The sequence below is a fragment of the Miscanthus floridulus genome, chromosome 11 (assembly GCF_019320115.1).
Source record: "Miscanthus floridulus cultivar M001 chromosome 11, ASM1932011v1, whole genome shotgun sequence".
NCBI classification, from domain to species: Eukaryota; Viridiplantae; Streptophyta; class Magnoliopsida; order Poales; family Poaceae; genus Miscanthus; species Miscanthus floridulus.
In genome coordinates this window covers 64,675,696-64,699,628 of record NC_089590.1, presented here as the reverse complement: position 1 = coordinate 64,699,628, position 23,933 = coordinate 64,675,696, and the positions used below count along the sequence as shown (strand labels likewise).

Sequence of the window (23,933 nt, the reverse complement as noted above, 5' to 3'; positions counted from 1 at the left end):
CGTGGCTAGCCATCCGAGGCCTGATTTGGAACGCGCAAAGGCCCCTACCTGGCGTGCCAACCGTCGGTGTTTCAAACAAACACCAACTAGTAAATTTATATTTGTTACGCGTTAGGCTCGGATGGTGTACTAAAGGACACAAGGTTTATACTAGTTTGGGTAGAATGTCCCTATGTCTAGTTCGCTGCTGCTTGTGTTATTAGTACCGAAAAAGGTTCATAGTAGGGGGTACACACGGTCGAGAGAGGGACTGATCCCAAGTCTCTGATGGAAAGGTCAAAAGGATGCCAAGAGCTCGGTTGCTGCTTGGCCATGTGTTGTGTGTGGAATTGATCTGTCCCCTTAGTGGGGTGCCCTGCCCTCTCTTTTATAGACCAAGGGGGAGCAGGGATTACAGATAGGAGAAAGAGGAAAAAACCAGAGGGTTGAGAAGGTCCTTCGAAGGAGTCGGGTCTTCCTTTCCCCTTGTGCCTGCCCCACTGACATGGCAGACCATGCCAGGGATGGCATGTTCGCTGATCCTCATAGGGTCATGCTCTGGCCTCGTGCAGTAAGTGGTTGCGTCCCATCCTATACCAGCGAATGGTGCGGCGTGCCAGGGTGTCGAGCTATGACCCTACGGGGAGTAGACGGGGAAGTGGCCATTCGTCTGTCACTGTAGATGATGCGAGTTCTCTCTTAGATTGTAGTGGTTGTCGTATGCTTATGTCAGGATCCACGCCCGAGGGCTGATGGCGGTGCCCACAACACTATAGGACAAAAGTCAACGCCTACAACACTGTTCGGACGCTTGTCAGGTCGAAAAGGGCTTAAAGCGCCAGTCCTGTCGTATCCTGACGGTACCTTCCTGCAGGCATGCAGGGTACGGTCCCCGGTACTGCGGTTGACTCGAATGTCCTATCGTACCCTATGCTCATCATTATGAAGGAGTAGGGTGCAGTCGTCGGGCGAGGTAGAGCCAGCCCCAAGACGTCGGGCGAGGCGGAGCCAACCCTCAGTCGTCGAGCAAGGCGGAGTCCAACCCTTGAGGGTCGAGCGAGGTGGAGCCAGCTCTCGGGGATCGGGCGAGGCGGAGCTAGCCCTTCGGGGTCGGGCGAGGCGGAGCCAGCCCTCGGTCATCGGGCGGGGCGGAGCCTGCCCTCAGGCATCGGGCGAGGCGGAGCCAGCCCGGAACGTCGGACAGGGTGGAGCTTGCCCCCAGACGTCGGGCGAGGAGGAGCTTGTCCTCGGACGTCGGGCGAGGCGGAGCTGGCCCCCAGACGTCGGGCGAGGCGGAGCCAGCCTGGGACGTCGGGCAAGGCGGGGCCAATCTTCAGTCATTCGGGCAAGAAGTGTAGCTGCGTTCTTGTCTGTTTGGAAGCATCAACGTTTGATGGTTATTAGCTTCACCCCATTGGATACCCCAGTATTAGGTCCCCGACAAATCCTAAATCATAGGATGTCATTGGAGATTAGTATGAAGGGAGAACAAACAAAAAGATCACTAATTACCATCATTAACTAGCTAATCAGGCATGTATTGTGCAGATTAGCTAGAACTCTGTGCATGCAAAAAAAAACTACAACAACAAGAACAAGAACAACATAGAGGGCGAAGGTAACATGAAGATTAATCATAAATCATATTAAGTGTTATTAGAGATTAACACAAAGAGAGAGCTAGCAAATAAAACACTTTTTAATAAGTAGCATCATTAAATTAGCTAAACGATGAGGATTGAACTATGGAACATCCAGGAGGTTTGGGGTGCCAGGCCCTAGCCCCACTCCATCCGCCATTGAATTGTGCTCTTGCAAGGGCTAGAATCTAGAAGACATAAGCATTGATTTTTCTTCAATACCCCTAACAAATAAAAAGTTACTCCCTCTGTCACAGTAAGAATGTAATTCTAGAATAGTACGGGCTAGAAACATATATATGCATAATGGTTTATTTAACCTTTTTGTAATAAAAGATGCATATAGCTTAGATGTAAATTTGAGGGGATATTTAGTTTTTTTAGTAATGATAGAAGTGGTACTTTAGAAGCAACTTTAAGGGGTTACATAGATTATATGTCATAATAGCATGTAGACAATTAGATGTAAATTTAGGTTTAATTTATTCCTATTTTTAATAGCACACACGGATAACTTAAATATAGATCCATGGGTTACTTTATTTTGTTTTACAAAAGCGCAGAGGTAGGTTTTTATTTATAAAATAGAATAGATCCAATGACTATTATTATCATCGACAATGATTAGAGTCTACGAATTAATAGACGGATATTTGCGGATTTTATAAGAATTTCAAGGATTTTTTTCAAGCGGGTCTTGTGAGGATTAACGTGGAGGCCCCGTTAGGACCTCTAATTAGAATTTTTGTAATTTACTTTGCTAGTTGCAATATGTATTCAGTTGAAACCTAAACTATATAAGCTCGTTTTACATCATTTCATTTTCTTATCAACATTTTAATATGAACCTATAGTTTATCTACCATCGCCAATATGGCAATATGTATTTTTCATAGTGATAGATGTAAGTATTTTTTTTATAAAACGTAAATAGTCTGATTGTGTATTATTTGTGATAATGATAAGAGTCTGCTAAATAAAGGTCATAATATTGAGAATTTTTGGAGTTTAACTTTTGTTTTCTAGTGTGTATGGTGGAAATCAACGTGTCTCTGTCTAGTAATATATCTAGTAATAGTAATAAGATAAAATAGATGTCTGGCGTTCGAAAAAGAATCTGTGGAGATCAGCGCCTTGTTCGACGGGTAGGTTATCAGCTCGTTTCATCTTATTTTAGTTTATTCTCTCCAGAAAAAAAAAAAACTCCCCCATTTTCAACTGTACAACTGTACAAGAGAGATGCTCCCCCATTTTCAACTCTCCGAGTAACAGCCTCATCATTGGTTCCCACCCCTATAAAGTCGCGCGCACAGCTAGCTCTCTCTGCTCGCACGGCAACGCAGGCAGGACCGACACCACAGTGCAAGCGCACCCCAATCCTCTTGCCAAGCTAGTGCTCCTTTCTTCTTTCTTCTTCCTCCTCCTGCTCGGAGCTCTCCGCTCCTGTCCTCTGCAGCGACATTATTTCTCCTCTGGCAACAAGCAGATAATGGGGTGCAAGGCATGCCAGAAGCCCAAGGTGCAGTACCGCAAGGGCCTGTGGTCGCCGGAGGAGGACGAGAAGCTCCGCGACTACATCCTCCGCTACGGCCACGGCTGCTGGAGCGCTCTGCCCCTCAAGGCTGGTAAGAAATCGCACGCGTTAGTTCACATTCCTCCCTGAATAATTCGAAGGGGCGTTGAGCGAATTGCATTTGCGCCGAGCTCTGAATTCGCAGCGACAAGGTAGCTACGGCCCTATTTTGCAGCTGCTTGTTCCTCCTCTCGTGTTTCTCAAATGTACCTTTGCTGGCTTTTGGGAGAGGAAAGGGTGGGGCAATTTTAGCAAAGTCTGCTGCTCAGCTCTCAGAGTCAGAGCAGGGTCGTAGCTCTTCAATTTCGCGTGCTCTTGCATGCTTGTGTTGTAACGAATCCCTTGTGATTGCGAAATGCACCTTGTTGGCGCTCGTGTGCTGAATTCTGTGTGAATTGCCACTCGTTCAGGGCTGCAGCGCAACGGCAAGAGCTGCAGGCTGCGATGGATCAACTACCTGAGGCCGGGGCTCAAGCACGGCATGTTCTCCCGGGAGGAAGAGGAGACCGTCATGAGCCTTCACGCCAAGCTGGGCAACAAGTAAGCACCGCGCACACTTTCTCAGCTTATTTTCACCTCACCTTTTAGCCTGTAGTACACTTGTACTGCTAGAAGACGATTACTGACAAGTAAGGTTTCGGTTACCAAATGGCTAGCTAAATTATGATATTAGTAGCTTCCATTTCTACCTGGCTGCTTTAGCTTTGCTACTAGTGTGTGTGCTTGGCAGTGTGGTTAATAAGCTGGAAAATCCAGTTAGTTTAGAGTAGAAAAGTGTCAATCAGTGCGAAGAAAAAGGAGAAATGCTGATGTTTAACGTGGAGACCGCTTTAAGTGGTGGAGTTGATGCTGACATCTGCGCTCCATATCGGCTATCGAGATACTCGATCGCATCTTTTCCCAGTGCTCGAATTGATGATTGTTAGCTAGCATCTCTTTCATTTGTTTAATTAATGAAAAAAAAGTGCGCTTAGTCACGGTGAGTCCCTTTCTAGACCCGGGGAGAAAACAGAATAACTAAAGAAAAAGAAAATGGGCAAGAAAAGGCAGTGTCTGCTACTTTCTCTCTGGAGGAGGTGCTGCAGTAGTTGCTTCCTGCCCCTGTACTTTATCTTGTTCCGGTTTTATACATACACTATACAAAATTCTTGACGCAACGATTTATAAATACAACTGTCAACTATCGAGCCCAACTGGTTTATATTATGGTATATAAATATAAAACCATTTAGTTTGACGATATGAACGAAGACCTGTAAGCATGTTAGTACTCACGGCAAGTGGTGCTGTATTGAACTGATTCGTAATTTTATATATAATCCTACTAGTATCCTACTACCCCAAAGAAAAAAAGAAAAAAGAATCAGAGGTGTCAATGTGTCATAGTTCTTACGAAACACGTCATGTCCAAGGATTTTTCTCCCTACAAAGTAGTATAATAGAAAGCTACACGAGTAAACGCTGGTGATGGAGATGCCAAAAACGTGCCCGCCGACACAAGAAGTTTCATCGAGCTGTAGTTTTTGTCAGTAATTAACGTAACTTTTTTTATGACCGACTCTCTGACACTGGAAAATTCTTGTGCCTCAGGTGGTCTCAGATCGCACGGCATCTGCCGGGCCGGACGGACAACGAGGTGAAGAACTACTGGAATTCGTACCTCAAGAAGCGTGTCGAGGGCGGCGCGCAGGGCAAGGGCGCGGCGGCGGACCCGGCGACACCCGCCCCTTCCGACGTCCACGGGAGCCCGGACCCCAGCGAGAACAACGGCCAGGGGTCCGTCGTCAGCCGGCCGGCGAACTCCGACTGGTCCGAGTCGTCCTCGGCCGATGACTCCAGCAGCCTCACCGCCACCGAGCCTGCGGGCGCGGGCGCGGGCGCCGCCGTGCGACCGCACGCGCCCGTGCTCCCGAAGGTCATGTTCGCGGACTGGCTGGACATGGACTACGGGACCAGCCTGGTGGCGCTGTGTCCGGACGCCGGGGTCTTCGACGTGGGCGGCCTCAGCCCGGCCCAGGGCCTGAGCCACCAGGGGTCGTCCGCGCAGGTCGACCGGCCGTGCGGCGCCGTGGATTCCCTGCACGGGCTCGGCGTCGGCGGCATGTGCTGGGAGTTCGACGCGGCGGCGGATCAGTTGGACATGCAGGGTGGAGGAGGGTTCTGCGATTTGCTCTCCATGAGCGAGTTCCTTGGGATCAACTAGGCCGTCAGAGTGTTGTTGTCTTCTTTCCAACGGTTCATCGCGAAGCATTGTGTCGAATCTGTTTCTTCCGTAGGCCAAAGTGTAAATTGTGTGCTATACCAGTGTGCAGTTAAATGTAGTATATGCAGAGCTGAGTAAAGATGTGTGAGGATTCTCCTTTCGAGTCCACTACGCGGCTGTGCTCTAACCTCAGTTGGTCGGAATTGCATGGTTTCAAGTCCAAATTTTCACCTTATGATTTGAACGAGTAGGCAAAATAAACTCTTGCTTTTTGTACGGCAATGTCACACAGAGTAAGGAACTTAAAAAAATTATAAAATTTTACTTACCAAAGCACAACTATAATATAAGGCCCTGTTTAGTTGTAGGGGGTAAAGTTTTGGGTGTCAGATCAGGCGTCATATTGGGGGTGTTGTATGGGGGTGTTCGAATACTAATAAAAAAACAAATTACATAATCCGTCAGTAAACCACGAGACGAATTTATTAAGCCTAATTAATTCGTCATTAGCACATGTGTACTGTAGCACTTTATTGTCAAATCATGGACTAATTAGGCTTAAAAGATTCGTCTCGCAAAGTAGTCGTAATCTGTGCAATTAGTTATTTTTTTAATATATATTTAATACTCCATGTGTACAAACATTCGATAGAATATAGCGTAAACTTTTGGAGATGAACTAAACCAGACCTAACTAAAAAAATTACTAAACCAACAAACCAAGCAATGTCATCTAAAATTTTTGCTTACTCCATCTGTTTCATAAGTTTGTCCATTCCATGTATGAAATAATATTTGACTAAGAGTTAGTAATATCAAACTGCACTGATTGGATTGATCAATATTTTCCTATCCTATAAAACTAAGAACAATACGATTTCGTAAAACTTTTTTAGGTTTTAGACCCCTAGGTAAGCAAACCAGATGACATCGTAAAAAACACACAGATGGTACTATTTTTGATAAATCTGCCCATGATTAGGCCACATTATACACACTATACACCAGCACATTGATGTGACGGTTGTACAAAAGTATCTATTAAGGTGCTGTTTAGTTTTCAAAATTTTGCAAAATTTTTCGAGATTCTCCGTCACATCGAATCTTTGGACGTATGCATGAAGCAATAAATATAAATAAAAAATAAAATTAATTACACAATTTAGACGAAATTCACGAGACGAATCTTTTAAGCCTAATTAGACTATGATTAGACACTAATTACCAAATAACAACGAAAATGCTACGGTACCATTCCACCAAAAATTTCGCCAACTAAACCAGGCCTTAAACTCATCACGGATATTGGTGACAGGTTTAAAAGTTTCAACTGTGGATGCACGTATCACAAGCAAAAGGCATTGATATTTTTTTCCAAGTTTCAACATCAATTTTGTCTCTATTCACACACCAACAATTCATGGGCAGGTGGTTTTAGTGATTGTAGAAGAATTGGAAAAAATTAAACTGAGTTTGATATATAGGGTGTGTTTAGTTTGAGGACAAGGCGGATATGATATGACCATCATGGATTTTAGGATATGGATATCCATGTTGTCAGTTTGGTTGGATGAATAGGACGAGTCATTTTTTTTGTTTGGTTAGATAGATGAGATTACATGGGATGACAATACTTGACTAATTATATCTATTATTTAAAAATAATAACAACTAATTATACCCTAATAAATATGTTGACACTAATTTTATCGTTATAATCATTAATAAAAAATAAAATATGTTAATTAGCACTATATTACTCTAATTATCACACAAAATATGCACTAATCAACATGTGGATATTCTCGTCCGTCAGATTTTTGAGGTACAGAATATCCAACATTTACCTAAAATATTCTTTATTATGGCTATCCAGATTCAGCCTTTTCTACTCAACCAAACATCCTGTATCTATAAATATTCATGTCCCATCGTACACATCCACGGAACCAAACACACCCACGAACGAGACTTCATACAGCCCTTGTTTAGTTTCTACGCAACATCCCAAAAAGTGCTATAGTACCTGTCACATCGAATGTTTGCGGCCCATGCATGGAACATTAAATGTAGATAAAAAAATTAATTGCACAGTTTTGTGGAAAATTACAAGACGAACGTTTTGAGCCTAATTAATCCATATTTGAATACTATGTACCAAATAAAAACGACACATGCTACAGTAGCCCCAAATTGCAACTTCCTACAGCTAAACACAGCCTCAAATTCACGGGTTATGAATTTTGTTGCGCTGCAACTTCGGGACATAGGCAAAAGCAGAGGAAAAAAAAACCGTACGTGCAGGGGAAGAAGGGCCATTTTGTAATTCCAACTCTGTCGTCCCAAGTTCGCCGTTGCCCTAGCCTGTCGTCTAGCTCAAGTTCGTCGCGAGCCAGCGACGGCGCGACGCTTCATCCGAATCCTCCCACCGGCCCTCCCCTACCCACGAATTCGCCAAAACAGGGAAACACCACGGAAACCGCCCCAGATTTTTTTTTTCCAAATTCGAGCATCCAACACCTGATTCCTCCTGCCGAGTCGTCGTCCTCGGGTGGGATCTACCCGCTGGCCTGATTTCTCCTCGATTTGAGCGCTTCTCGTTGCGATGGATCCGCGGGCCAGGTACCCTCCCGGCATGGGAAACGGCCGCGGCGGGAACCCTAACTACTACGGCCGCGGTCCACCGCCACCGCAGCATCAGCATCACCACCAACAGCCGCCGCAGCAGCATCACCACCAGCAGCCGCGGCCACCGTCGCAGGCGCACCACCAGCAGTTCGTGCAGCGTCAGCCGCAGCCGCAGCACCACAACCAGCAGCAGCAGCAGCAGTGGCTTCGGCGCAACCAGATCGCTGGCGAGGCCGTAGGAGCCAGCGCACAGAGGGCGCCGCCTGCCGCCGACAACATCGATTCAAGGTGATAGAAGCACGTGAAATGTCTGCAACTTATTTAATATCGATACATAAGGTTCATATTTGTGTGATTTATGGACTTGAAATTTGGTTAGGTGGCGGAATTATACCATTCGGTTTTTGTGGTAGAGCGCTCAGTGTTTGTAGTCAACTTATGGTGCTAGACAGGGGAATTATAGCGTCTGATCACAAGTTTTGTGGAAGCGTATCAAACACAACATCATTTGTCAAATAATCCAGAGATTGCTTCTTATGAAGTAATTTTGTCAATAAGATTGCGTACTGTGGCACAATTGATGGAGCATGCTGTTGTTTATATTTTGGAGAAACATGTAGATGTGAGCTTTGTTCATAGGAAAGCATGATTCTTATTCTTTCCAGTTTAGTTTGCTTAAATGTATGTAGGGTCACCGCAGTTGCTTGAGACAGTAAAAGTGTATGCACTGCCGAAATGCTCCCACACAAGGGGTGGGGTTTGGGGAAGGGAATTTCGAGCCAGCCTTATCCTTGCTTATTTTGCAAGGTGGCTGATTCGAACCCTGGACCACTGGCAGTGTTCACCGAAACAGTAAAAGTTAAAGAGACAGTCACTTATTGTTTAGCCAATTAAACGGGTTACTAAACCGCAATTCAGGGGAACACTGCTTCCAGTTCACAAGTGTAGAGAGTCTACCACTGTGCCAGGTCCACCCTTCTGACATGAGTTAGTAGTTGGGAAGTTTTTTATATGCCACTACATAGAAATGGTTTTGTTACATCGTTGCTAAAAGTAGGTGGGATCAGTACATTATATGATTTAGTTGTTTCCTTTTGAAAATGCCTTGTGATGTAGTAGTTATAGTTGAAAGGGCAAGTATATCCTCTGGATGTGCTTCCGCTTCTTGGATTTGTATGGCAAAATGTTTCTTGAATTAGGGACATGTGCAGTTCAATTCTTCTTGGACCTTCGTGGTATGTGGCTATGTGCTATAGATACAGACCAGACCTCAAATTTTATCCTTTTGCAGTTCACAAGATTGGAAGGCCCAACTGAAGCTTCCACCTCCAGATACTCGCTACAGGACAGAGGTACACTTTAGAACTCCCCTCTCTCCATGTCAGTACTAGATAGTAATAACTGCTATGGACCGGTACATTTATTGATGTAGATAGCAATCTACTTATTTTTGAAAATAATTTATGTCTTCTCATGGGGTTTCTGTTTCCGATCATGAAAAACTTATAAAGTTACAGTTTAGTTATTGCAAACATGGTTCTTAACTCTTAATGTAGCAAGGCGAGGTGTGGTGACCCCGGTACGTGTCACGGTTTTAGCTCTAAGGCGTGAGATGAGGCAACACCTTACACACATGCATCGAATAAGAGAAGTAAAAAATGGGAATGTACGTGAGCTATTACTAGTTAGTCAGCTACAGACCATTAGCCAATTAAAGCCCAATACAAGGCCTAGCAGCGCATAACCCATTGCGAGCCCTAGTTGCAATATCCTCTTGTGCCTCTGGAGTTCGTGTATCAGCTGCCGCCTGTCCCTCGTGTGCATAGCACCCTCTCAAGCTTGTGCATGCCTTCTGAGAGCTCCAACAGCAGCAGCTACCTCCCATGTCAACCAATCCACAGCACCCACTGGTGCCTCCTCTCTACCCTTGAAGGTGGGGTCGCAATGGGTCAGCCCAGACGGTGACCCATTCTACCCAGCCAGTCTTCTGTGTTGGGTTTTGGGTCGATCCAATCAGTTACAACTTTTGGGTCTTTGGGTTCTGGGTTGACCTAAAAACACCAGCACTGACGGCCTCTAGATGTTATCGTCCTTGTGAGTCGAGACGCTTGCCATGTCCTCTGCTCTTCCTTGACCACTCTGGCTTGAACTTGCCACCATATTGCATGGCGCCAGACAGTGTCTCAGCATGGTCTCATCCAACTCCAAAATAATCATGGATGGATTGAGGATCAATCAAATACAAATTGATTAACAAAACTATGTACAAAGTATGGTGGCATAATTAGTCAAGAAAGGGGAACACTTCACAACCCTGGCGGAAAGCAATCCAAATCTGAAGAACTAAGCAAAATCTAGTATAAGAATTGCACGATTTGAGAGGGAAGAAAAAAGAGTTGGAAGCGAACAGATGAATCAACTCGCAATATTAAGTAGCAGGCGCTCACGCAGGTGCTCCTTTGCACACCCTCCAGCTCCGCGTTCCATGGTCTCCGGAGTCCGCCGCATACGCCGCCGCCGCAGCAGCCCCATGCCAGTGCCACTTCGTCGCATTCGCAGGCATGGGAGGGGCACACTAGCAGACTATAGCTAGGAGGGAGGAAGGGCACCATCGCTGGCCCGGATGCAGCTAACCTGCACAGGATCTGCGAGCCCAACACTGCGAAGCACCACCCAACCATCCCGGTCGGCCACCTGCCAGATCTGTGCAGTCGCGCTCTCAATTGTCAGTCGTCCACGGTGTGTGTGGAGCTGCCGGCCGGGAAGCCTTTAGAGCACAGAAGATAGTCGGCAGCCGGCAGGAGGCGGTGAGGCAGGCTTGACAGTGCAAGGAGTGCCGGACAGGGCGGTGACGAGGCAAGCTTGATGGAGGAAGGAGCTGTGGTTGTGGGGAGTGGGGCCGACGCGATGGTGTTGTAGGCCGTTTGGGTTACCCAGTTACCCCAAGTATAAAAACCCACATTGGCACCAGGACTCAGTGGGTTTTCCCTATAGGTTAATTACCGGTTTTCACATATCGGGTGATGGGTCGTTGGGTTGACCCAAAAACCTGCATCCCTACTCTTTATCTGCCTCCTCCTCCTGTGATCTCCCAATGGTGGAATTGAGCCACAAAGAGTGGGTGACAGTAGCTGGTGATGGAATCTAGGAATTGATGAGCAGGAGAAGGCTGAATCGTGCGGGAGATGGTGGAATTGATCAGCCAGCAGACTAGAATGGGTGAGGCATGCACGTAAGGCAATGGGGCGACACATTGCCTTGTGTACTTGCGTTGCAAATTTTGATGTTTGGAGTAAGATATAGTATCCATTCTTTGTTGTGTTCATTACAAGTGATGATGTGTTAGTACTATGAGATTAGATATTGGACTATGAAAGCAGGGTATTTGATGCTGTTGATACTCAACAGACTATTGTTCTTTACACTATTATAAGGGCGTACCCAGTGCAGAGAGCTCCCGCTCTGTGCGGGGTCTGGGGAAGGGTATTAGTGGCAAGCCTTACCCTCGCCTGTGCAATGCGAGGAGACCGCGACTCGAACCCGGGATCTTCCGGTCACAGGCGGTAAGACTCTACCGCTTGCACCAGGCCCGCCCTTCGTTCTTTACACTATTATCCGGTCACAGGCGGTAAGACTCTACCGCTTGCACCAGGCCCGCCCTTCGTTCTTTACACTATTATACATCCATCAAATTTGGAACCCCATCAGAATTTAATAATCTTCTTTCCGTTTTAAGAACAGATTGTTGACTGAGTTAAATGTCAAGTTTGTCTGATCTTTGTTCTTTTTTATCATTGTATGCCATGTATCTATGTATTTTTCTCATTGGTGATTTTATTTTATTTTTAAAAAAATCTTTGTGCAGGATGTTACTGCGACCAAGGGAAATGAATTCGAAGACTATTTTCTGAAACGTGAACTACTTATGGGAATATATGAGAAAGGATTTGAAAGGCCTTCACCTATCCAAGAAGAAAGCATTCCTATTGCATTAACTGGTAGTGACATTCTTGCAAGAGCAAAAAATGGAACTGGCAAAACTGCTGCATTTTGTATACCTGCTCTAGAAAAGATTGACCAAGACAAAAATGCTATCCAAGGTGTTTTTCAATTCAAGATATTATTATTCTGCATGGCACTCCTGATCAATATGACCTTTTGAGTTCTGACTTCTTTTTTCTTGTATTTTGTTATTCAGTCGTCATATTGGTCCCTACAAGGGAATTGGCTTTGCAAACTTCGCAAGTCTGCAAAGAACTTGGGAAACACCTAAAAATTGAAGTTATGGTCACTACTGGCGGAACCAGCCTAAAGGATGATATCATTCGGCTTTATCAACCTGTTCATTTAATTGTTGGGACACCTGGTCGCATTTTGGACCTTACAAAGAAAGGCATTTGCATTCTGAAAGAGTGTTCAATGCTTATAATGGATGAGGTATTACATTTGTTATCATGCGGGTTACTTATGTTTTCAAACAAACAGACTTGCATTTTTCAACATCCTTGCTGAAGTATTTTTATGGTCACGTGTCCAATAATTATGCTTATTATCTATATCTAAGAAAGGACGTACAAATCAAAGACAAAAAGAAAACACTATCTATGGAAGGAAGTATTATTAAACAATGACAAAAAGGAATGCATTTACACTTTTTTTTTGACTGATGAGATTTATTCACACTACTCCTGGCAGTTTCATTTCCCTTCTTAACCTTGTTCTTGTTGGTCCCTGGGATCCCTGCACAGGTAAGCAGCTAGCTTACCAGCACACCCACACACTCACTTTGGCTAGAGGTAGAAGGAGTTGAGCTCAGCACTCACACATACACTGCACGAGCAGCAGCAGCAGCTCTGAACCCTGAATGTGGCAACTGAACTACTTTTTCCAATTACATTGAGGTAGTATATTGAAGGGCGGGCCTGGTGCAAGCGGTAGAGTCTTACCGCCTGTGACCGGAAGGTCCCGAGTTTGAGTCGCGGTCTCCTCGCATTGCACAGGCGAGGGTAAGGCTTGCCACTAACACCCTTCCCCAGACCCCGCACAGAGCGGGAGCTCTCTGCACTGGGTACACCCTTTATTGAGGTAGTATATATACAACTATTGTACCAACTATAAGGTACACAAGAGTATGGCTGAGTACAGCCCCATCTACACCTAGTACTAGCAGTACATTGCTTAGATCAGCCCACTACCAAGACATGGCTGATGTATTTGCTACCAACTACATGTACTAGATGGCCTATTGCCTTACTAGCTACAGCAGTAGAGAGTGGACAGGCCGAGCTGACCAGCTCCAACTCCTAATCTGCAGCAAACAGAGATTTGGGGAGCAGCAGATTATGTCTTACAGTTCTCAGTTTGCCTGGCCATGTAATGATTTGCTTTTCTATTTGAGACTAAGTGGAACAAAATATGTCTTTTATGTCTCTGTTATTCCTATTGGGGCAAAGCATCAATAGTTACTCTATTATGATTCTAGGACGACAACAAAAAATGTTCAAATCTGATTACGTGGACTACGTCTGCATGGATCATTATGTATTATATATATGAAAATTAAGTTCTGCAATGCAGACTTGAAGCCCTATGGGTCTGTGAAGAAAAAAGAGAGGATAATATTAGAAAGTTAAAGTTTGAATTGGTGCTGTGGTGAAAGATTTCTCATTAGATAGGCACTTACAGCCACTTTTTTCCTTGTAGGCGGACAAGCTTCTTTCTCCTGAGTTCCAACCTTCTATTGAGCAGTTGATTCGATACCTCCCATCGAATCGACAGATTTTGATGTTCTCAGCAACATTCCCTGTGACCATCAAGGAATTCAAGGACAAATATCTTCCTAAACCTTATGTTATAAACCTTATGGATGAACTTACGCTTAAGGGAATTACTCAGTTTTATGCTTTTGTTGAAGAAAGGCAGAAAGTTCATTGTCTTAATACTCTCTTTTCCAAGGTTTATTTCCCCCTTGTATTCACCTCTATTGTCACGTGGAATACATTGATATGTAACTGATGCATATCACTCTTTTCCATACAGCTGCAAATTAACCAATCAATAATATTCTGCAACTCTGTAAATCGTGTTGAACTTTTGGCAAAGAAGATCACCGAGCTTGGCTACTCTTGCTTCTACATCCATGCTAAAATGCTTCAAGATCATCGCAATAGGGTTTTTCATGATTTCCGCAACGGTGCATGCAGGAACCTTGTGTGTACAGGTATCGGACTTTCCTTTTCTAGGCTCTGGCTTTATTTTTTGTTTTCTTCCTTTCTTTTTTGATTGAATGGAAATATTTTTTGGCAATTAAATATTACCTTTCTGTACTCATAAGCTCTACCTTACCTGTAACTATGGATAGTTTGTCCCCATTCCTTACTGCAATTAAACTATTACTTCTGTGTTGTTGCTTTTCAACAATGGAGGTTATATCTTAGCTAGCATGCCTTCGCTTATCTTAGCTAGCATGTCTTTGCTTAGTTCTTCTTTAATAACTACCTGTTTGGAACTTAGTAGTGTAAAATGATTATTAGTATATGGAGGACATTTCTTCCATGTTCTTTACATATGTAGCCTGTTTTGCGTCATCTTACAATAACTCAGTATATAAATTAGCTTTCTTGACAAGTCCAAAGACATTTGGGCAAACCAACCTCCTTAGACCCTGAGTTGGGCACTGTTCACCTCCTTTGAACAAACGGAATTCCAGGATATATTTGGATGTTTGCTTGTAGCTCTGTTTTGCGTTGGTATTAAGGTTAAGTTTCAGCCTCACAAAAAGAGAGGAGAGAGTATTTTTCCAGCAAAAAAAGGGAGAGAGATGCTGTTAGTTACTTGTCTGATCTGGCATTTTTTTAGTACCTGTCATTTTACCTAAAATTGTTTACTATACAGAAGGGCAGTTCATTCATGTCATCATATGGATACCACAGATGAAGAGATGAAATGCTTGTGGACTCTAAATAGTAAATCCTAAACACAAAACGAACACTCTAAATTTTGTCATTGTTACCTCATTTTGATACCCCAATATTGTGATATGTGTGCTCTTAGAGAGGTATAGTTGTCTTGAAATCTTGTAGCCCGAAAGAAAGAGTAATTTTGCTCCTAATAAAACTTTAAATGGGAGAACAGATCAATTATTTTTCTTAATTGCCTGCAAAAGGTTAGCCTGACAGAATATCTTGCTCTCAATGACACGTTGGCACCAAAGGCTGTTAGTTCGCTGATGAACGTATTTTTCCATTTTAGAAGTGGATTGTTGTTTGACCTCTGGTTCTAACATTTTTTCTTTCCCTTTGCAGATCTTTTTACAAGGGGAATAGATATCCAAGCTGTCAATGTTGTAATCAACTTTGATTTCCCGAAGAATGCAGAGACATATCTTCACAGGGTATGCATTGAAAACATTGAGATTTGAGTTTGATGTTCACATTGTAATTCTTTATTCCAATGATGCATTTCAGTATCGGAGAAATAATACTCTACTGTAGACATTTGATTGGAAATAGTATAGAGAAAATACATGTCATCTGGTACAACTGTATTAATATTATCCTTGTTATCATCTTTTCTGCTTTTCCTTAGCCATAATGAATGAGCAAATTAGCATGGTACCGTATGTTGATTACTTGATTCGCTTCTTTGTCTTGACGGTTTATTCTCTTACAGGTTGGTAGATCTGGGAGGTTTGGCCACCTTGGTCTGGCTGTGAATTTGATCACCTATGAGGATCGCTTTAACTTGTATGCATTCTGATGACTGTTGCAGATGTTGTCTTTTCTCTCTTTTTTCCTGCTATAACATAATTCTTTTTCCTGTTGGTTACAGGTATCGGATTGAGCAAGAACTTGGAACAGAGATAAAACCAATACCTCCTCAGATAGACCGGGCTATATACTGCCAGTAGTGATATGAGAGAGTGATCTTGTAGCCACTCTCTTGAAGGAATAAGACAACTTGTGTAAATACCGGCTCACCAGGTATGAACGCTACATTTTTAGTCTTATAAGAAAAATTGGAGCTAGTTACAGTTGATGGCGGTGTTAGTTTTCATCCAACCTTGGACTTCTCCAAACTTTTCACAACCTTGGCATTTCAATGCTCAAAGATTTTATTTGTTGGACAGTAGCAGTTTGTATGATTTGGTGGTGTCATGAATTTTCACCTACCCCAAATTTTATATAACAGATTAAGCCTAGCATTGGCCAACAGGAAAAAAATGCCTTCAGTGTCGTGCAAAGTTTTTCCAAAGCTGTATCTATCTGGATGTCTGGTTGACTCAGTTTCTATTCATGCTGCAGGCTTCATTCTGTTATATCATGTGGTGTGTTTTTAACCCATAGTTGTGAGGGGCACTCAGTAACTAAGTGACATGTAGCCAAGATCATCAAAATTCGCACTCGGTGATGCGTATGGTCCATCCAGTTAAAGCGGTCTGCCCCCAGGCTGTTTCCCCCCAAGCTTGCCAGATATGTGTTCGACAACTGGCATTTACAACAGGACATTTTAACCCTGATACCTTCTGCATTGTGAGCTTGGTGCAAACAAACGGATCTTTCACCTGTGGGCTGTGCAGTGCCCCTTGGCCATGTCATTTGTGTCAAGCTCTGTATCCAGGGTGCTCGATTAGACTTACATCTTTAGTATTTTGTATTTGAATCATCATTTCCGTTCCGATGCTGATATCGCATTCCGTTGTTGTCTAGTTTGGGCCTGCTAGAGCTTGTTTACCCAGATCAGAATTTCGTTTCCCTTCTTTCATATGTATCATCTTTTGCTGTTGTGATTCTAGTCGAAACCTGATTCTCTACTTTCCTCTTTTGGGATGAAAAGGTCGCACCAGACAAGTACTATTCATGTCTTGCATTTGATTTGAACAGGTACTTATTATGTCTTCTCCTCTTGATGATACGCACTAATAATAGATGTTTGGATTTCTGCATCTAAGGCCTTGTTTGGATGCTGTAGTATTAAAAAACCATAGTATCTAGAAATTATAGTTTCAGAACCATTGATGTGCAAAACCATGGTTTAGAAAAAAAAATGTCTTGAGTGGAGTTTTTAAAACTCTAAAAAGATCGTAGTTTCAGCAATACTATGGTACTGAAACCATAAAGTTTATTGCACCTAAATACTTCATGGCATTCTAAAACTAAAGTATTTCACAGAACCATGGTATTTTTCTAAAACTCCAAAAAATACTTTGTATCCAAACAGGAACGAGGGTAGCACTGTTGCTGCCTGGAATACGATTTCCAGTTTAATTTCCCATACAAACAGAATGAATTATTTTATTTTTTGTGAAATACCTACATGTTTCTTTGTACAGCTCCTTGGGCTTTGACCCCATACAAACAGAAGGAATTATTTTAGTTTTTGTGAAATACCTACATGTTTCTTTGTACAGCTCCTTGGGCTTTGACAAAGATTTAAATAAAGCCAGACCAAAACAACTAGCAGCCCGTTCGTTTGGCCGTGGCTTATCGTAAACGATCGTAAATTTTCAGTTGGAACATTATTTTTCTCTCACACAAAGCCAGTAGTACTTCTTCACGAACCAGCAACGATACGAACCAGTCAACCGAACAGGCTGTAGGAACATACACATTCATTTGGCTCTGGTTGATCCGGCTCTCTTGTTCACGGAAATAACTGTTTCTTTAACTTAGTACTAGTAGCATATTACTGATTTATTGTAAGACAGATAAAATTCCCATTTAAGAAGAATTAGTCCAACCTTCCAAGAGCGACAAAGCCTGATCCTAGTAACAATTTGGAAGAAGAGGACGTGCGACTCCTGACTTCCTGAGCACAGAGCACGCACTGCGGAGGGCATGCGGCATGCCACGAAGCGAAGAGATCAAACATGATCCTGTTCCATCAGCTTCTCATAACTTTTGCCATGCGTTTGCGTTGCCGTAAGCCAAGCACACGCGCCGGCGCCAGCCAGCACACCTCTCATGGGTGGATGACGAAACGGGGCGGCAGTTGCCAGTTGGCAGCAGTCAGCAGACAAGACAAAAGACGAAACGCCCGTAGCACTCGGCATGTCAGGCTGGCTTTGACAACACCGACCCGGTCAAGCGGCCACGACTCCCTGTCCCGTTTAACCAGGACGCCTGCCGTGCGGCTTCTACCATCGTTTAACCAGGACATCTCCTTGCCCCTGCTTCTGCTGCTGCTGCCACCACCGCCACGCCACGGGGCCACGGCACGTCACCTGCCGCGGCGGCCGTGCCAGCCCAGCAGCAGTAAAACGCCCAGGCCAGTCAGCTCTCACCCCCTCGCCCGGCCGCCCGGCCCCCGCCGCCCCGCCCCGCCAGCTGCATTTATTTCGTCCGCCCCCGCTGCGACGCCCTGCCGGGCTGCCCTTTCGCCGGCCCACTCCGCTTCCGCCACCGCCTGGCGCCCGGCCGCGCCAAAGTCCGAGCCGCACCCGTGTGGCAGTGGCAGTGGCAGTGGCAGAGGGCAAGAGCTCATTTATGGTGGCAACCTCCGCTTCACGTCTCGGTCCCATCGGCGGGCCGGGCGGATCGGCCGGCCTTCCTCTTCCTCCCCCAACTATTAAAATTTAGCTGCAGTGCACAGTGCAGTCCCGCCCATCTCTGACGTCTGACCCTGTGCGTTGCGTTGCTGCTGTGCAGCTCCTGTACCAGCGCATCTGCTGTGGCCTGTGGATCAATCTATTTACTCCTACGAAACAAATAGCCGGCCGGTGATCCTTTTTTTCTGGTCCTTCTTTTTTCCCGTCATCCGTAGCTGTACACCGACTTCTACAGCCCGGAGCCTCGTCGGACAGATGACATTGTTTGACTGGTATTAAAGCCGACCAAAACTGTTTTATTGTGAGAGAACTGATAAGCCGGCCGATAAGTTCAGATCCGTTTCGAAACCGAATTGCCCCCAGTGAAGTTCCTACATTTCCAAACGGTAACCGTCACTACTCACGGGTACTATTAGTACTTCCGTCCAAAAAATGCAATGGTTAAGCTTTTTTGAATTTTTTTAAATAACACCAATATTAAATATGTATATTATAGAAATCAGAATTACTCGTATGCATGCTCCTGCTAATTTGCATTCTCGTTAGTCGATGTGCTTGGGCGTCCGATCAGAAATTAATGGGTTCATCTTCCTTCTTCAGACGACACTGTTTATCTTCCTCCTTTAGGGGACCCTATTCATCTTCCTCCTGAGTCATGGGCGGACCTGGTGTTGTGCCCGGGTATTCCCGGGCATACCCAACATTTTGCTCCAAAAATTAGTAGATATAAGTATACACATATGTATGATATAGTTAAGCTTTAATATTGTAGTTCTCTTCATTTTATTTATCAAAAACAGCCAGATTGATTCTAGTCCATTCTCCACCCTCGGTCTAGCAACTGGCGAGGCAGAGCGTAACAGCCATGAGCCCAATGGATGCTACCACGAGATGAAATCCTAGCGCCTGCCAAGCAAAGATGACGACCACCCCCATGACTACCTTAAAACCCCAGCGCGGTGTTGCCCTAAGACGCACAGTGTTGCCGTGGATGTACCACTATTGCGGCTCGAGCACTCGGCAAGCAGGTAGGCATAGTTCAACCGTGGGTCGCCTCACACCCCGCTAGATACCAGCGGGTAGGAGGGCACGCTGGTCACCAGCACAGGCGCACACCACTGGAGGCGTTTGGAAGTGCAGACAGATCTTGATTCGGTATCTTTGTTAACCAAATTCTAAGGCAACAACTCAAGTTCTTCTTTGATCTTGGCTCAATTTGTAATATATTTTCTTTAGCTTGGGGCTTGGGCATACCCAAGTTTGAAATCTTGGGTCCGCCACTGTCCTGAGTTCCAATGGCTATGGGCTTAGAAAGGAAGGGCTTAGGGAGGCAGGTAGGCACGGTAGTGGTGGTGGGTTATTGGCCGCCGGCGAGCGAGCGGGGCTAGACAACTGGATAGCAAGAGTCGTGGCAGGGGCGACAGCACGGTGAGCTTCATCGCATCGCTGGCTCTGAGTTTAGCGCAACGGGGAGCAGCGGAGACGGATCCGTCGGCGGGGACGCCGCCAAGGACTGGAGGAGGCTGGCGGTAGGTGGGGGCAAGGGCGCGGTGAGCTTTAGCTCCGCCTCTGAGTTTAGCGCGGCGAGGGGCAGTGGAGGCGGACCTATCAGCAAGGACGCTGCCGAGGACAAGAGGAGGCCGGTGATAAGCGGGGTAGCGTGGGAGAGGAGGAGGCTGGCGGTAGACGGGGGAGCCTGGGAGAGATGGAGGATGGCGGTAGGTGGCTCAAGGTTGAAGATGACTAATGCTTAATCAAGTGTCAGGCACATGGCAAATCTATAATTATCAAATTATAACGGTTTAACTATAGTGGCCAACCGGGCCGCACAGTACGGGCACGAGCACGATCAGGCACGACACGAACAGGCATGACACTATGCGCCAGGACAGCTTAGTTGTGGCATGCCTGATAGTACCACCGTGTCGCCATCTCGGCCCAGGCACGGCACTACGGCCTCTTAGCCGTGCCATGTCGTGCCGACGTCGTCACCTAGGCCGCGCTGCAGATCTCATCAACCGAGGAGCAGAGGTGGTCGAGGTGGAGGAAGGGGATGATGGAGGGGGCAGCACGGAATAGCTAAAAGGTCCTAATATGGCTAGAGGGGGTGAATAGCCTATTTAAAAATCTACAAATCAACTAGAGCAATTTGATTAGTATGACAAATAGCGAAATGCAAACTTGCTCTAGCTCAAGGGTTGCAAGCCACCTATCCAATAATTTTAGTTGTAGTGATAACTAGACACACAATTTGCTATGATACTACTCACTAAGAGCTCTCAATCTTTCTACTCTAAAGAGCTTCACTAAGCAAACTTAAATATGAAAGCAAGCTCTCAATTCTAATTACACTAAAGAGCTTGCTACAACTAGTTTGCAAGAATGTAAGAGAGTGAGTAGGGTGATTATACCGACGTGTAGAGGGATAAACCAATCACCGGGATAATACCAAATGGGCAAGAGACAACCGATTTTCTCTCGAGGTTCATGTGCTTGCCAACACGCTACGTCCCCGTTGTGTCGACCAACACTTGGTGGTTCAGCGGCTAAGAGGTGTTTCACAAACCTCGTCCACACGATAGGACACAACAAGAACCTACCCACAAGTGAGGTAACTCAATGACACAAGCAATTTACTAGAGTTACCTTTTGACGCTCCGCCGGAGAAGGTACAACTCCCCTCACAATCATCGGAGATGGGCACGAACAATCACCAACTCGTGCCGATCCTCCACCGCTGCACCAAGCCATCTAGGTGGTGGCAACCACCAAGAGTAACAAGCGAAATCCGCAGCGCAACATGAATACCAAGTGCCTCTAGATGCAATCACTCAAGCAATGCACTTGGATTCTCTCCCAATCTCACAAAGATGATGAATCAATGATGGAGATGAGTGGGAGGGCTTTGGCTAAGCTCATAAGATTACTATGTCAATGAAAATGTGTAAGAGAGTGAGCTTGAGCCGGCCATGGGGCTTAAATAGAAGCCCCCCACAAAATAGAGCCGTTGGCTCAAATATTTTGCTGACTGCGCATGCTCCGGTCAGAGTGCACCGGACACAGCACCGGACGCTCCGGTCGTGAATACCGGACGTGTCCGGTCAGCCTACCGGACGTGTCCGGTAGCTCCTAGACTGCCACGTGTCCAGTTCAAACCAGCCTAGCCGTTGCTGCCCATTCGCCGATGACCAGACGCTCAAACACAATTGACCGGACGCTAAGCCGCCGAGTCCGGTCAAGTCCAGAAAGTCACCAAGGCTGACCGGACGTGTTTGGAAGAAACTGACCGAACGCTGAGCCTCAGCGTCCGATCAAGTACAGTAAGCACCCACCAACGACCGAACGCGTCCGGTCATACCGAACCAGACGCTGTCAGCGTCCGATCGACTGCTCTGCCGAACACTACCTTTTTTTGATTCACACCGAACGCGTCCGGTCGCTGAGTACGTCGCCAAATACCGGACGTGTCCGGTCACCATACCGGACGCGTCCGGTAGCTCTGTAATCAGCGCGACTAACTCATTTTTAACTCTATCTTCTTCACCCTTACTTAAATGTGCTAACCACCAAGTGTATCACCATGTGCACATGTGTTAGCAAATTTTCACAAACATTTTCAAGGGTGTTAGTACTCCACTAGATCCTAAATGCACATGCAATGAATTAGAGCATCTAGTGGCACTTTGATAACCGCATTTCGATATGAGTTTCACTCCTCTTAATAGTATGGCTATCTATCCTAAATGTGATCACACTCGCTAAGTGTCTTGATCACTGAAATAAAATGGCTCCTACAATTTTACCTTTGTCTTGAGCCTTTTGTTCTTCTTTTTCTTCTTTTCCAAGTTTAAGCATTTGACCATCACCATTGTCATGATCTTCGCCATTGCTTCATCACTTGGAGTAGTGCTACCTATCTCATAATCACTTTGATAAACTATGTTAGCACTTAGGGTTTCATTAATTAACCAAAACCAAACTAGAGCTTTCAATCTCTTCCTTTTTGGTAATTGATGACAACCCTTTCACAAAGATATGAATTGAGATTTAATTGAATTTACGTTGCTTGCCCAAGCATATCTACCATGTGTAAAAGAGTATGGACAAGTTTCATGAACTCCAAATGGTAGTAATTGCTCCCCCTACATATGTGCCGAGAGTTTGGATTGTAGCTTACACATATGCTTAGATAGGAAATATAGGAGTTAATTTCTACCAAATGATGCTAAGGTATAAGAGATGGACCTTTGAACCGTGATACCAAACGGAGTGCACCAATATATTAGCACCATTAGTAACTAGATATGCACAAAAACTAGAATACCCTATGAGATCAACATTAAAAGTAAGGGTCTAGTATAATGTGAGCATGAGTCTAGTTACTTAGCCTATGCATGCTAGTTTTTCATTTTATCACTCAAACCTATAGCTAGCATACACCATACAAGCATAGATATTGAAATTTAAAACTTGTGCTATGCAAACAAACATATGAAATGCACATTAAAATGCAACATACAAGTTTATAAGCTTGCTCCCCCTACTTGTGTGCTCAAAATTTTAATTGATCCCTTTCCTTTATCATATCTTTATGTCTCTCCCCCTTTGTCAACAATTAGCACAAAAGGTAAGCTCAAATTATAGATATGTTGGGGTGAAACCATGTGAGATAAGGATCAATTTCTTAATTTGGTTCAATCTAGATTACTTGCAAAAGATATTTAACTCAGTTTGATCCAAGGACAAGTTTCTTCACACCTTCAAATAAGGGTTATCTTGTACCATGTTGAGTTAAACACTTATAGCTCATTTTCTAAATCAAACACTAGGTTTACAAGCCCACAAACATGTCATATGCTACCACTAGATCATTTCAAACATATAAGCATCAAATTTATTTGATTTTCATGAATGAGCCTATTCAAATGTGAAATATGTCTAGATGCACTAATCATGTCCTTAGCAAGGATGTATGCCATGCCAATCAATTTTTACCTTGGATTGCTCGAAGGAGAGGCATGCCATATAAGTGGAGGTGCATCAACACATATTGGAGAAGTCAAGTATGTTCAATTCATTCCTTAGCTTACAAAACCTCTTCTCATCAAGTGGCTTGGTGAATATGTCGGCAAGTTGATCTTCGGTGCCCACACTCTCTATGCAAATGTCCCCTTTTTATTGGTGATCTCTTATGAAGTGATGACGGATATCTATATGCTTTGTTCTTGAGTGTTGAACCGGGTTGTTGGTGAGCTTTATGGCACTTTCATTATCACATAACAATGGCACTTGCTTGAACTTGATTCTAAAGTCACTCAAGGTAGCCTTCATCCAAAGTAATTGAGCACAACAACTACCGGTCAA

At 44.7% G+C, this 23,933-nt stretch overlaps 2 protein-coding genes across 2 annotated transcripts; both read left to right on the top strand.

Moving 5' to 3' along the window:
* The first annotated feature begins 2,889 nt into the window (after positions 1 to 2,889).
* Positions 2,890 to 5,607, top strand: LOC136494278 (transcription factor LAF1-like). Its single transcript, XM_066490449.1, has 3 exons — positions 2,890 to 3,244; positions 3,603 to 3,732; positions 4,783 to 5,607. Exons 1-3 carry the CDS (start codon positions 3,109 to 3,111, stop codon positions 5,393 to 5,395), a joined length of 879 nt encoding a protein of 292 aa, XP_066346546.1. The 5' UTR covers positions 2,890 to 3,108; the 3' UTR covers positions 5,396 to 5,607.
* A 2,069-nt stretch (positions 5,608 to 7,676) lies between these two features.
* Positions 7,677 to 16,891, top strand: LOC136493270 (DEAD-box ATP-dependent RNA helicase 6-like). Its single transcript, XM_066489336.1, has 10 exons — positions 7,677 to 8,311; positions 9,315 to 9,375; positions 11,889 to 12,123; positions 12,222 to 12,460; positions 13,727 to 13,978; positions 14,063 to 14,243; positions 15,328 to 15,416; positions 15,695 to 15,768; positions 15,854 to 16,005; positions 16,327 to 16,891. Exons 1-9 carry the CDS (start codon positions 8,001 to 8,003, stop codon positions 15,930 to 15,932), a joined length of 1,521 nt encoding a protein of 506 aa, XP_066345433.1. The 5' UTR covers positions 7,677 to 8,000; the 3' UTR covers positions 15,933 to 16,005; positions 16,327 to 16,891.
* The last annotated feature ends 7,042 nt before the right edge of the window (positions 16,892 to 23,933 follow it).

Coding starts and splice junctions, on each gene's coding strand:
- LOC136494278 (XM_066490449.1), top strand. CDS start 3,109: ATGGGGTGCAAGGCATGCCAGAAGCCCAAGGTGCAGTACCGCAAGGGC. Junction 3,245..3,602: donor CGCTCTGCCCCTCAAGGCTG/GTAAGAAATCGC, acceptor CCACTCGTTCAG/GGCTGCAGCGCAACGGCAAG. Junction 3,733..4,782: donor CACGCCAAGCTGGGCAACAA/GTAAGCACCGCG, acceptor CTTGTGCCTCAG/GTGGTCTCAGATCGCACGGC.
- LOC136493270 (XM_066489336.1), top strand. CDS start 8,001: ATGGATCCGCGGGCCAGGTACCCTCCCGGCATGGGAAACGGCCGCGGC. Junction 12,124..12,221: donor AGACAAAAATGCTATCCAAG/GTGTTTTTCAAT, acceptor TTTGTTATTCAG/TCGTCATATTGGTCCCTACA. Junction 14,244..15,327: donor CAGGAACCTTGTGTGTACAG/GTATCGGACTTT, acceptor TTCCCTTTGCAG/ATCTTTTTACAAGGGGAATA.